Source organism: Eretmochelys imbricata, chromosome 10 (assembly GCF_965152235.1).
Source record: "Eretmochelys imbricata isolate rEreImb1 chromosome 10, rEreImb1.hap1, whole genome shotgun sequence".
NCBI classification, from domain to species: Eukaryota; Metazoa; Chordata; order Testudines; family Cheloniidae; genus Eretmochelys; species Eretmochelys imbricata.
Window position 1 is genome coordinate 58149698 of NC_135581.1, and position 15038 is coordinate 58164735.

Genomic DNA, 15038 nt, shown 5'->3' on the forward strand with positions numbered 1-15038 from the left:
TAATATTACAATATTTTAACGTCTCTGGACATACACACAGACACTTTTGCTATAACAAAAATCAAATTGCTTCTAATATAACTAGTTTTCAGACACATAGCCACTAATTTATTTCTGACAGGGTCTCAATGGTTATTTTTGCCTGCAGTCTCAATGGCCAACTCTTAAGTATGCCAGAAAGGAAAATCTGGTGCTGTAAATTAAGTACATCAAATATAATATCTATCTGATAACTTTGCAGCTATTAGTGTGCAGACTGTCCACAAAGTGCTGAAACTGATGTAGTTTAAAAAAAATAGGATAGTAATTTTACTGGTTCATTATATCTATCTACTTACATTGCTCACAAAGAGGTCATAGTTTTTTAAGCAGAATGTGTTACCTAGCATTTGCAAATACAAAACTAGGTTTTCCTATAGCACTCTTTTCCTATAGTAAATAAAATTCCTATATAATTCTTTTGTAATTTTTGTCCCTTTTTAAACCTATCAAGATTTAAGTTAATTAAAAAGCATGCTGTTGAAGTGTTTACACCAAAAATGTGACCTACCTTTAAACATTTGAACCTAAAGGACCTTGCAGACTATATTATATAAATATCTATTTAATTTGCAAACTAAAAACATGTTTGATGTAAAACATCTAAACGTGATTTTGAGCCCCTTCTAATTGCTCTGTACTAGTAGTTAAATATTATTCCTTGAATAAGGAGAACAATTGATGCTTGGGCACAAAAGTAGTAGGAATAGAAAATCAAGTTCAATTAGAAACACAAGGGAAGGGTAATGGTTGCCAAAATGTAAAGAAATTTGGTAGGACAAGAACTGTATTTTCAAACTTCTCTGGCAGTATTAGAAACAAATTTAGTAGTATAAAATGGTCATTTTGATTTTACAATCAAATCATTTTTTTTAACTAAATGCATAATATAAAATCAAACCAATTTGCAGTTTAATAATGGAAGCAGGTTGGAGTTTAGTTTTATCTTTTAAACCAGATGGAAGGAAATCTTAATACTTGTTCACATTTTTAAACCTCTCCCTTACTCAACACGGTGAGAATGGGCTAGAGACTATAGACTATGGCTAGAATTTTCAAAGAATATTAATGGTATTTTAGTGCCCAGCTCCCTTAGGCTCATTTGAAAATCCAGTTTAAGATTGTAGTTAAATCAAAATTGTATATACCGAGTCTTGCTTTTCTTCTTCCAATCTTCTTGACTATAAAATTCTCGATTACTACGGGGACTATATAATACTGATATACATGTTAACAATTAGCTGTGCAACCTTTGACTGAATTGCGAGACTGACTCCAATGTACAGACTGCCAGACTCCTTGCTTATTTCCAGTCTAATGTCACACAACGTTTTAAAGATGGCATTAAGAATTGGACTTCTATATTTAGTGGATTGTGGTATTTATTGTTCAGTAGAAAAAGAAAAAAAAAAACTAATGATAAAACCCACCAAACGGTTAGAAAACTTTACTTCAAGTTCCAGGAACCAGTGGACACTTAGCTCTGCACCACTAGCCTCTGCTGGTCACGAAATGGGAATGATAGTGAAGAGCACACAAGAGTATATTTCTGAGGACTTGTCGACACTGCCACTTAAGTTGATGTAAGTTACACCGCTCAGTAGTTTGAAAATGCCACCCCCTGGAATGATGTAAGTTGCATCAACTTAAAGCGCTGTCTACACCGTGCTATATCGGCGGGAGACACGCTCCTGCCAACGTATCTTCCATCTCTTGTTGCGATGCAGTAATTACATTGACAGGAGAGTGCTCAACTGTCGACACAGATGCAGCTGTAGTGAAGACAAGCCCTGAGGCTTCAAGTTTGTATACTATATAAATTCTATTCCTCCATGTATTCCGTAAATGTTTTCAGTGGATTTACAACAATCTCCATTGAGTTGGAAGCATTATTGTGGACTGGTTTCAGAGTAACAGCCGTGTTAGTCTGTATTCGCAAAAAGAAGAGGAGTACTTGGGGTGCCACAAGTACTCCTTTTCTTTTTACTGTGGACTGTTATTGATACAGCAGTTTGTTACAGTTCTGAAAGCTAATATCAACTCAAGTAATTGAGCAGAATACTTGTCTGCAAAGTATTTGGTCAGAAAGAAGATGTAAATATTCATACTGCTATATTCTGCACAAATGTATTACAATAGAAGAAAAGAATCAAATGTCAATATTTGTCAAACCTTTTGTGTTTTTATCTACTTTTCATTCAAATGTGAAATGTTTTCTTCAATGTCAGTGGCCCTTTTCTATGCATTCTTTTGAATTTCAGAAGAACAATGCTGCAGGTAGTACTTTATATAGTACATTTCATCCAAGTGTCTAAATGTTCTTTGTACATAATTATGCCTCAACACAGCTGAACTTACAAACATTTCACAGATGTATAATCATTTACCAACTCATTATTTATCAATTTTTGTGCACTATTCTTTTTCCTCTATTTCAATTCTAATCAGTATTACCTCCTTGTGATGGATTAGTGTAAGTCTGCATCTCTCTGTATCAAGCTGCAACCTTCATTCTGTTTTGTGAAGACCACTTTGATTGTAGAACTATTTTGGCTATGTAGTCTTCATATTGAGCTAACACACACACATCAAGAGAAATTCTTGCCTCTCGTAGAGGGCTAGCAATGGGAGGGAGTCATTAAATCCTGATGACCTTCCATTCAATTGGAAGCTCCCTTAGACAAAGAGCTGGCTACCACTCAGAGAGCCCAGCTCTTCCAAGCAGGCTGACAACCACGCAGTGGATCACCTGATGGGGGTCTGAGGCTCATCAAGATACAGAAAGAGAAGGGCCGCTCAGAGTAGCGCTCTCTCACCAACCAGAAAAGGAAGAGAAGACTACTGGAAGAATGAAGTTCAGGAAAGGGGAGCTGCAAGTCTGAATAGACACTGAGTCCCAAAGAACACTCAAGAGTGGTGAGGAAATGGAGGCAGGGAAGGGTGTACATGTGGCTTATTTTACATGGATTTGTCTCTCTTGTGCTATCTCAAGTAATGAGTGATTGGTTTAGAAATCCCTCTGCAAAGTGTCTGATTTTATTCAGTTATCACATGTCCCAGAAGGGGTTAACCATAAACCAGAGTGGAAGACGAGGGTAGGTGTGCCAAAGCTACTGGGACGTCTTAGGAGGCCAACTTTGAGAACAGGTGCCATACAGCATCTATGGGCTGGGGAACAAACCTGGAGGCCAAAGAGAGACTGCCGTTGAGTCTACCCAGGCCCACAGGAGTTGAAAAGCATTCATATGCAGTGTGTGGATCCAAACAGAGCAGTTTAGTGAGTGTCCAGCTGGGGGAGTTTGACCAGGACTATGACACACTCAATATTCCAAAACAGAGATTTATAAATAAAGGTATAAAATATAACCCTGAGCATAATCAATACTACTGTCTGAAACAAGTGCAGTTTTGATAATCAAATTATTACAAGAATACCACAGTATCACAACTTATTACATACATGGAAATATAAGTAAACTATATAGATTTCATTATAAATATGGTAGCTCCATATTTATTTGGGTAGAGCTGAACAGAGGTATAATAGCTATGTTTAGGAAAAAGACTTGGCATTGAGAAACAGCAAGGCACAAGGGGTGTTTTTCCGTTAGAGAAGGAAAATGCATGTGTATGTGTAAAGCCAGCTTTTGGGCTTCAGAGCGTGGTTGAAATATAAGAGATCTTGAGATGTAATCTGCAGCTGTGGAGGTGGAAGATGGGAGAATAATTTCCATATCAGACCTAAAAGAAAGGAGCTGGAAACTTAACTTATTTATTAACACCACACTTAATTTGGAAATTTACATTCAATGTAGATTTCTGAGAAACGAGCTGTTCCATTACTGAATATGGGTAGAGGGATGAGCCACCGTATCTAGTACAAATAAACTGAGGTGCCAAAGTAATGCCCTCTTTCACAGTCTCCCTATCTCCTACTTCATTATGGTAGTTTAAAAATCAAGAGGGAATAAAATAGGCAAATAATAGGTTAGGTGACCATATAAATAATTGTAAATCTTTGATTGTAAACTCTTCAGGGAGGGGACTGCATCTTCCTGTGTGTTTGGACAGTAGAAGTTGTTATAATCAAATAATAAATCTGGTATAGGTAAGAGGAAAGATTTATGAATGAAGTCAAACACCTGAATTCATGATAGACGGGATGAATTTGAGTCAAAATGGGAAATTTTAGTTAAAGGTACTTTTCTTACCAATTACAAAAATAAGAATTTGATACAGTAGAAGACAAAGTGAGGAAATACCAAAACAAAGAAGAATACATAGTTGGGTATCCTCTGCATAGAAATAGCCATAGCTTGAACCAAAAAAGGTAGTAGCCAGAGGAAAGAAGTATAGGTAGAACACGGTCCCATTATAGACATGGGCAAGTGGAATGGAAAAAAATATTGGAGAGGTTATTGAAAAGATTATAGGAACAATCTTTGTTTGCTAAAGAATATAGGGTAAGTCAGAAGGGAAATTTTGCTGGAATTCCATAAGTACATTTTAAACACTTGCAAAAAGTCAGTTATATTCTGTTTACCTCTAAGATGCTGGACACCTTTTTTTCTCTGTGTACCTTACAAGAAAGGTGAATAAAAATATAGGTGAATAAAAATATATACCCTGATCTTCTACATTTAATAATATCCCCGTTGATTTAAGACTCTATTTGTCAATGTCTTAAGGACGTCAGCCCTGATAAAGACTGGAAAGTATAAACATCAATTGTTTCCAAAGCTAGATCCAGAGAATGAAATAAAATATTTAAACCAACTGTAATAATGAATAGATACTAGTTTGTTTTTAACATGAGGAAAGGAAAAGCATATACAACATTGTAAAAAGCATTTATCTGCTGTTACCCATGCTATTCTTGTTCTGTAATCCAAAAAGATTTCAGCTATGAGTACTGTCAATCTGACACCTTCCAATATTACTAAATTTAAAAAATTAAATGCTGCATTTTGAAATACTCTACGAAGCAAAATGGTCAGAGGTGTCCTTTAGAGAAAAATCTAGCCTCTGTCTTAGGTACATTTTCCATATAGGGTGTTATTTTTCAAGAGCATCTAAAGGAGCTAGGTTTCAGAGTAACAGCCGTGTTAGTCTGTATTCGCAAAAAGAAAAGGAGTACTTGTGCACCAGGAGACTAACCCCAAATCTTACTGACTTTTAATGGGAGTTGGTTGCTTAATCCTTAGATGCTCTTGAGAAATCCCACCCATTTTCTATAATAAGGGACAAAGGATAAGATCATTATTTTTTCCTATAGCTATTTTTACATCTTCCCTCTTTTCCCCTGAATTTGGAAAGGAAAAATATTAAAGAGGTGCATGCCAGTGGTACCATAATGATGTTTGTTGTAACATTTTCACACCTTCCAGTTTTTCCATAAGGTTATAGTTCAGTGTTTTAAAGTATCACAGCTGATAAGCCTAGTATCCATGGTCTCTGCTCAGTAATATTTCTAAAATTGTTTTTAATGTTTTTAGCAAATATTATGCTTATGAGTAAAGGTTAACGTATGCCCTATAATTAAATGCGTCTCTAAGTCCCTAATGTGTATTTAGGGATTTTTATTTTAAAAGAAAATTAATATGCTAAAGTTACTCATATCTGAAAAGTGGCCAGTGTAGAATAAAACTAGGTTATATGCATCAGCAGTTCAGCTTTGTCACCTCCACAGATCCGCGCTCTGGACCACACAAGGAAGTCTAGAAGCAGCTGTTCAAAGAAAATGTTAAATTAACTCATGCCCAGCCACACACTTAGTCTAATGAGGTACGAATTAGAACTCAGTTTCAATATCTCCTATAGCAGAGTTCTCAGAAAGCACAAAGAGAGCTCAATGATTGAGGCACAGCATTGGGATTCATATATACTGAAATAAAAGAAAACTTTTAAAATAGCTGTAATTCACAATTTTCAGTCACTTTTAGATACTGTCCGGCATTTTTTTTATTGGCAGTTCCAGACATGTCCTTGCTATACCAGTGAACAAGATAGAAGACTTGAACAGAAACATTTAATACTAATCAGTTCTTTCACACACAAAAATCTTTGAAAGGTAGTCACTGTTAAAAAAAAATAAAAAAGCAAAACTAAAACTGTGTGCTGAGCACATTTGAAAATCTCATCTGAATGTCCTAACTCTGTGAAGTCAATTAGAGTTTTATCACGGACTTCAGTGGGAACAGTTAGGCCAATACAAGTTTGAAAATCCCACTGTCGGATTTTATGCTAAAAGAAATCTGTTTGAAACAACCACAAGAGTACTTCATATAATTTAACAAATTCTTTTGGGAGAATCTTAGTTTTATTCTTCTACAGTACCACAGAAGGATGGTTAAGTCTCCCATAGTTATTAATTTCATGATACCTGTGCTTAATCAGGCTGAAAGCTAGAACTGTCAAAGTTGTAGCTGAGCTAAAATTCAATTATGTCACTATTAGGGCAATGATAAAAGGTACAGGCCCATGAAAGATCTAATTTCAAAGAAAAAAAATTGTAGCAAGTTTTACCAGCTTGGAGACTTTTTTCTTGTTACTACAAAGACTTAAGCATAGCATTTAGGGGTGGAGAAACTGTTTGTTTTTACACATTTCACTTTCTTTTGGCCCAGGGAAAGACTACATTAGCCAGGACTACAGCGTAACACTGTTTCCTATACAGACGTAGGAACCATGGAATTGGGCAAAATTCTGATAATGGTTACTCACTCCATTTAGGAAGATGTAAACTCTATCAACAAAAAATTTTGGATGAAAAGAAAGGCATAAATCAATCCATACAGCAAAAAGTCACCAGAAAGTATTTTGTAAGCTGCCAATTTTAAAACAAATGAGGGTCCTATTCAGAGTTTCGAAAATGCCACTAGAATATTCCCCTCATGGGATTCCAGACCGGACAACTGACACTTCCCACAAAACAACTCTTTTACATGCCCTCAAAATATTGCTTCTTGTACAAATGACAACCATGCAGTTATATTTCTCAGTTAGAAATACAGAATCATCCAACACAGATTAATTCTATATGCACAAGTAAGCCTACAAAATAGGAAAGTGATAGCTGTAAAACAGCAATGAACTTCCAAACTGCAGCAAGCTCTCCAGAGGCAATTTTTCAGATAAAGACAACTTAAATTAATGACAACAAAATTAATCATTGAGATTGACATTTCAACAGAACTGCTGAGAGGCCCGACAGAATGGGTCCCTTTCTTGGCCCAGGAGCAGTACAAGAGGGGATGAAGGGACAAAAGCTGCCCTAAAAGAGACAGTTGGTGTAATGCCAATAATCAGTTCCCTTCCTGCCAAGTGGGCATGTCAGGCATTGTTTGGGGGAGGAGGGGACCTGGCCAGCACACACTGTGCTCCAGATATCTTAGAGGGAGAGAATTGTTCCTGGAGAACATTCCAGCTGCATAAGTAAGAGTAACCTTCTAGATGGGGCCCGGACAACCAACCAGGAACCACACATACCACCCCCTTCAGATCATGAGCTTGAAATTACTATTATGTTGTTGTATGTTCCAAATACACAGGGTAAGAAGGGAATTCTGCAAATTTCTACTTTAAAACATATCTGTTTTCTCTTATTGGTGGTTCAGAGCCTATCAAGATTTTTATACTGATGCCTATCACCATAGAGGACCTTCTACCATAAATCATAACTGGCTATGTAGTCTAGACTGATGCTACAAGCCTTTCTTGTTGCAAACAACTTATTCTCATAGCTGGCCTGGAGTAATACACTATCTCAGGACAATCAAACTAATGCTTGATTTGATTCTTTTACCCCGATATACCATCTGTGGAAGACATCACACTGATCAGATCACCTAGGAACATGCAGGCTGCCTGCTGTTTAAGGTTACACTTTCTCAAGTTTTTAAAAGTTGAATACTCTAAAACAAATAAAACCATTAGAAAACTACACAAAATTGGATACATCACGGACCATATCTTTTACAAATTGGTCTGACATCACCAGCAGGAAACTGAACTGAGCAAAGGGCTGACTGCACTTTTCATATACGTAGGATCAGAAGAAAAAAGGTAGGTTTTAAATTAGAGGAGTATTGAATACGCTTTTTACTTTTGTGTTTGGGCTGAATAACATCAAATGATTTTGAATGGCCTTGTATTAAGTAAGGGAGTCATTTTTCAGTAACTTTGTACATACAAATCTGAATACCCAAAAGCAATCCCGTACAATGTTGCAACCATTATGGTACAAGCTTAAGAAGCCAAAATAGTTTGACAAATATCAAACAAGGTGTGGAAGTGTGGGTTCCTGATCCCCGGGTATGTCTATACTAGAAAGGTAAGTAGAGCTATATTAGGATTAATGAGGATTATATTTAGCAGTGAAATGGGTTCCATGTAACTCCCAATATATTTCCCTAGACAGCTCTCCATCCATCTTTGTATATCAGGAGGAGATACCCACAGAGTACATCTTGGTACAAAAAACCCCCACACAAGTATCTTAACGGGTAGAATAGAGTAAAAATAACCAAACATTCAAATTATTTAAAAAATAAGCCTAGTTCTGTAGAAAGCTGCAAGAGTAATAGCACTGCAGAACAGATTACAGTACCGGAGTTAGGAGTATAAATCTTCCTATTGTGCTCCACAAATATTCCCCAATATTGATTTAAAGGGATGCCCATTACAGGTGAGAGTAGTTCAGTCTCAATGACTATTCAATCTTTGGATTCTTTAGATGCTCAACAGATGACAACTGTTATGGGAGTTTTGGTGATGTAGACATCAGTCCTGTAGGAAATTAATTAAGACCACCAAACTCATTTCATATTGGGTACTAGCTTATATATTTATGATTTTGGTCACTACCAAGTTGGGCTAGATGCACACCAATGTCCTAGAAGTAAAAGAGTAAAAGCCTCAATATTACTAAAAACCTTAGCCATCCAGACCCTTAAAGAAAGAGCAAATTGACAAGAATTATTGTGAATAATATGAATATCAAGCCACAATATTTCTGAAACTGGTAACTCCTTTATTGAAGGAGAAACTGAATTATCTGGAAAGTCTGAGATTTTTACAACAAACATTGACATTTAATTTGTTTTCTTCCACTGGAATTGAATATACCAATATTGCCGTAAGTATATCAAATTATGTTTCAGGGGTGTCAGTAAGACATGAAGTAGGAATATTAAACAGACTTTTCTGATACTAGCAAGTACATTGAATTATTTTTAGTGATTTACTTTATTTTACGAAAAGATGTACTTGATAGTAGCAACAACAATCTAAGTTAATTTGTTTTAAAAGTGAATGTACAATGCCAGTATTGTCATTGGAAATAATAAGGTAACAGAAGCTTAACTTGACATATTTATTTTTCAAGAGTATTAAATGTAAATATGAGTTTGGAAATATTTCATCAGTAACAGACTGCTTTTTAAAAAATATATGGTTAAAAGTTTTTGTACCTCCAATACAATACAATGTCAATATTTTCAGCTCTATGTAAAGCAAACCATCACATTTGTGTTCCTCGTTTATATTCGTATAATTTTGTCTGAAGAAATGGATTTTTGTGTCTGAAAGAGAGATCCCCTTCAATCATTCATCATCATTTCAGTATTACAAAAAGGAAATTGTAAGAAAGTGGACAGAAGGAAAAAAGCTGAGGAAGAAACTAAGAGTGATCTAGACTGACTCTTCAGTTATCATGAGAACTATTCCTACTTTATCAGCCTAATTGTTTATTTAAATATGTAATAGGTTTGTGCAATGGACTGGTTCCAATTATGGAGGCAATTCCACTTGAACAATTTTATAGCATTGCTTTAACACTGGACTCAAATTCAGAAATCAAGAGGGTTTTTTAAATTTTGAGTTCCACGGACATCCCCCAAGCCACACTTCAAAATATATGAATGTCATACTCCAGTTGGCTGCTTTAAACTGTTCTATACTCACGTATATTAGTGCACTTACCAAGCCTTTGAATGTGAATCGGAACTTTTTTTCCAGCAGAAGCAGCTGTTTTCAAAAGTGTCTACAAGTTGCTAAATAAAAACTTTATCAAAAGGATCAGCGACAAGGTAGTTGTTATTGACTTTCCCTGTTGAAATGAAAGAGGATTTGTAGTACCCTCATAATAAAATTCAACAAGTATTTTGTTCCTGTAACCTATAAATACTACAAGATGTAACATGTTTACTTGGTTCCCATAAATTAGAAAATCTGGTTATTTCTATAGAAGTTTTCCATAACTCTAAACTAATGATTTAAAAAACAAAGTGATACTACATCTGAGTGCCTTTCCAAACAATTTGAGAGACTAGCTTAACCTTTCTCTCACCCTGCAAAAGTGTGCTTTTTACTGATACATGATTTTTAAAAGTATTTGTACACAGTATACTAGCTTAAATATACAAATGGACATGTTAAAGTCATGTTACGGTTCAAGGTACTTCTGGATGAAGGCAGATATTAAGTTAGTTATTTTAATTCTGCATTCCTACGCAGGACAAGCATTATTAGAGACTTCAGTTTCCTACCACCATTCACGTGTTGCATGGAGAGATCAATAAATAACAACTTCTCTGGTCCAGTTTACCTATAATGGAAGATACTAAACAAAGAAAAAAAACTATTAAATTATTTGTGTCTGACCCTGATAAGATCTGAGTTGTGATACCCAGTTTTTAACTTCAAGAAAAGCAAAATAAATCTTTATCTTGCTTATCAATAGACACCCCATTTTTCCATGACACACAATTTTCAGTATGATATTTAACAAATAACTTATATATGAGACTAAGGTCATGGTGGTAGAACTAACCCAGTGGTAGAAATAACCCAGCACAAATATGGGTTAAAGAATGGCCTACCAGCTCTTGAACAAAAGGAATCTGGGTGCATTATGGAGGCAGTTTGCCCAGAAACATATTGGGCTCTAAAACCATAAATGCCCAGTCTAAGTTATATTGTCAGACCATGAAAAGCAATATAGGATTCTGTTTTGCTGATGTAAAGATTTCAGGAAGAAATCTGACAAAATCAGTTACCTCCTTTCTTTGTTTAGAGCAGAAGATGAAATAGCTTACTAACTGATATTATAAGTAACGCATGTCACTATGACACAAAACTTGCCATGATTTGTGTGTTTAGCTACAAGGTGCAGTATTTCTCATGACTGACTCAAAGCACAGCCGCATCCCATTGTAATGGAATTCCATCTCACACAGAGCGCACTGTATGACTTTGAAGAAAGTCTGTATGATTGTAACAAAGTAGTCACCCATCCTCTCCTTAAACGTGAATAAATCCATGGGGTAATCAGGCACAGGCGGCATGTAACAGGTTTGTCTTCATTTTATTCCTTGTTTTTGTTTGAGGACATGCACTTGACTCCAGGCAAAATCCATCCCCGGTTACAAAATAACACAACTATTCTTTTCTTTCTCTTTCTCCCTCTCTTTCTCTCGAGGTTCTTTTCGTTTGCGTTCACTACTTCCAGATTGTCTTCCACTTGCTGGAGAAGCAGCTCCTTGCATCTGCTGGAAGAAAGACTTGAAAAATCAAAACCAGCAAAGAGAAATATTATTCTAAATGCTAAAGGTAGTTCCTGAATCAACATTCCTGTCTAAAATTCATATGGCTGGGAACAGTAACTAATGGAAACTGAAACTTGCTCACTAACTTTAATATTCATTAATTATGCAAACTACAGCCATCAGGCACAGAGTGTTTCAGGGCATGGATACACTTGCAGATGTAGAGCGCTTTGAGTTAAACCCGCCTTCGGAGAGTGCAGTAGGGAAAGCGCTGCAGTCTGTCCACACTGACAGCTGCAAGCGCACTGGCATGGCCACGTTTGCGGCATTTGCAGCAGCATTGGGAGCGGTGCATTATGGGCAGCTATCCCACAGAACACCTCTTCCAATTCTGGCGCTGTGGCTTATGGGAAGGAGGCAGGAGGTGCGGGGCATTTTGGGTCCTGTCCGAATGCCCTGTGATGCATCGGTTCGCATCCCAGCAATCCCTGTGCTTCCGTCCACATTTGGCACCATCTTTCAACATTTTTTGTACTGCGCGCTCTGTCTTCCCTTTCGGTCTGCGGGAATGGAGCCCGAACTGCTGAGGAGTATGCTGACGAGTCTTGCCAGCATGTCACGTTTGGCAGTCGAGTTATTCCTTATGATCCAAAGTGACAGTGCGGGCTCTGACGAGGATATCGACTCGAATAACGCTTATGACACGAGTTTGCTTGTGGCATTCACGGACATGCTCTCCACCGTGGAATGCCGCTTTTGGGGTCGGGAAACAAGCACTGAGTGGTGGGATCACATCGTCATGCAAGTCTGGGATGACGAGCAGTGGCTGCAGAACTTTCGGATGAGAAAAGCCACTTTCATGGAACTGTGAGGAGCTCGTCCCCACCCTGCGGTGCAAGGACATGAGATTGAGAGCTGCCCAGACGGTGGAGAAGTGTGTGGCTATTGCAATCTGGAAGCTGGCAACTCCAGACAGCTACCGATCGGTCGCTAACCAGTTTGGAGTGGGAAAGTCGACCATTGGAATCGTGTTGATGCAAGTTTGCAGGACTATTAATCGCATCCTGCTCAGAAGAACCGTGACTCTGGGTAACGTGCATGATATTGTGGATGGCTTTGCACAAATGGGTTTCCCTAACTGCGGAGGGGCGATAGAGGGGACGCATATTCCAATTCTGGCACCAGCCCACCTAGCCTCCGAGTACGTTAATCAGAAGGGGTATTTCTCTATGGATATCCAGGCGCTTGTGGATCACCAGAGGTGTTTCATTGACATTAAAGCAGGCTGGCCCAGAAAGGTGCATGACGCATGCATCTTTCAGAACACCGGCCTGTTCAGAAAGCTGCAAACTGGGACTTTTTTCCCAGACCAGAAGATCACCGTAGGGGAAGTCAAAATGCCCATTATGATCCTTGGAGACCTTTAATGCTGTGGCTCATGAAACCCTACACAGGGAGCCTTGACAGCGGCAAGGAGTGGTTCAACAGGCAGAGCCGGTGCAGAATGACTCTGGAGTGTGCTTTTGGCTGCTTAAAGGGCCGCTGGCACTCTCTGTATGGGAAGCGGGACCTGGCTGATGACAGCATCGCCGTGGTTATATCTGCGTGCTGTACCCTCCATAATATTTGTGAAGGGAAGTGTGAACGATTCACTCAGGCATGGAACTCGGAGGTTCAACACCTGGAGGCTGAATTTGAACAGCCAGAGAGCAGGGCTCTTAGAGGGGCCCAGTGCAGGGCTGCAAGAATTAGGGATGCCTTGAGGGAGCAATTTGAGGCTGAAAGCTACCAGTAATGTCTGGTGCCCTGCACGGGAGTGAAGTGCAGTGGTTCCAATGTTGTTAGGAATCTGTTTGCTACACTGACTTGCAGTGCCTGTTTCTTTCCTGGGCTAAGGTATCTTTTACTTTATGCAATAATAAAGTATGTTTTCAAAGCCAAAAAATCCATTTATTGAAAAGAAACACACCTGCTTGAGAAACAGAAAGGGCAAGGGGGTGGGGTGGGGAACGGTACAATCACAGATTTGCATATGTCCTGTTATCATACTCAGCCTTCCTGTCTGGAGTGCTGTGCAATGAGTGCTGCACTTCAGGATGGCTATACTGGGTTGTGATGGGGGTTGAGTGCAGTGGGTAAGGGTCGTAGTTTTCAAGGCTGGGTGGTGAAGCTACAGGTGTTGGAGGCAGCTGTGGTGGTAAGAACTTGGATTTTGGGGATAGTGGGTTGGATGTGACATGGGGGCACAAGGGAAAAAGTTTTGGGACAAGGGCTGCGGGGGGGCGGGGGCAGTAGTGCTCTGCCTGCGTGGCTACGAGTGCCTGGATAGAATCCGCTTGGCGCTCCATTATGCGTATCAACCAATCCGTACTTTGCTGCTGGAGCAATGTGCTTTTGTGTCGGCGCTCCTCATTCTGCTGGCAGATCCTCCTTTCACTGTCCCGCCACTCCTGCACTTTTTAATTTTCATTACTTGAATGCTGCATTACTTCATGCAACAGGTCTTCCTTGCTTCTATGTGGCCTCTTTCTGATTCTTTGAGTCTTTCGGCCGGTGATAAAACAGATGGCTGAGATCTCAAGGTTGCATCTGTAAGGCAAAATGCAACACTTAACAGAGGCAGCATTGTTCACACCAGACAGAGCAATGATTCCCCCATACTTAAGGGCAAGCACAGTCTACACAATAGCATAATTTGCCCATCCCAAAGCGAGCGCACATAACGCACGGGAGCCCCAAAATGGTGAGTAAGCACAGGGTCAAGCGTGACTGATTGTTTCACGGCTGTACTGTCCTCTGGGCTTCTGTGCCTTGGGGAGAGCCAACAGCAGCAGGGGGCCTCTATACTGAACACTGTCCCCACATTTTCCACAAGAGTTCGTCCTGGAAGATATCCTGCTGCTGAGGGTGACCCGGGAAGGAAGGGAGGGTCTTCTACTGCAATGTGGCTTCTGCTCTGGCCCCTATGCAGCTTGCCTGTGTGCAGCAATGGTCCCCCCGCCCCACATGGCACAGTGGTGCAGACAAGTTAGCCTTACTGGGACAAGGACCACAGTGGCTCTCCCGAGAAACCTGCACAAGCGTATTGCCCAAGTTCTGGATGAGACCTTTGAAGAGATCACTGAGGCCGATTACCGTGATGTGACAGAGCACATCAACGCCCGATTCTGCATCTAGGCATGCATTCAGCCCTAACCCTCCTCACCCCAAGAGCCCGCACTGAATAACTTTCTTCCCAAAATAAAAGCCGCTTACCGGGAACCTCCTCTGGTGTTTGTCCTTCCCGAAGCACCGGCCGCTGCGACTGGCTACCTTCCTCCTCACTTGAGAACAGCTCCTGGCTGCATGCGTCTAGGGATTCTGGGGTGTCTTCCTCTGCCTCAGCACCCTCGCTCCCACTTTGCTCCTCCTCCTCCTGCCTTGTTGAACTGGGCTCCGAAGCGTCCATGGCGG

At 39.4% G+C, this 15038-nt stretch overlaps 1 protein-coding gene across 8 annotated transcripts in view; it reads right to left on the reverse strand.

Moving 5' to 3' along the window:
- The window catches only part of MINDY2 (MINDY lysine 48 deubiquitinase 2), a 114073-nt gene that overhangs the window by 4584 nt on the left and 94451 nt on the right, over positions 1-15038 (reverse strand). The window contains exons 9-11 of one of the 8 annotated variants that reach the window (XM_077827988.1): positions 11182-11588; positions 10587-10660; positions 9510-10147 (exon numbers count right to left, since the gene is read on the reverse strand). In XM_077827988.1, the coding sequence (XP_077684114.1) occupies positions 11463-11588 (126 nt within the window). In that variant the 3' untranslated portion in view covers positions 9510-10147; positions 10587-10660; positions 11182-11462. Of the gene's footprint in view, positions 1-9509; positions 11589-15038 lie in introns of those variants that run through there. The other 7 variants (XM_077827990.1, XM_077827986.1, XM_077827987.1 and 4 more) reach the window with 7 other exon arrangements.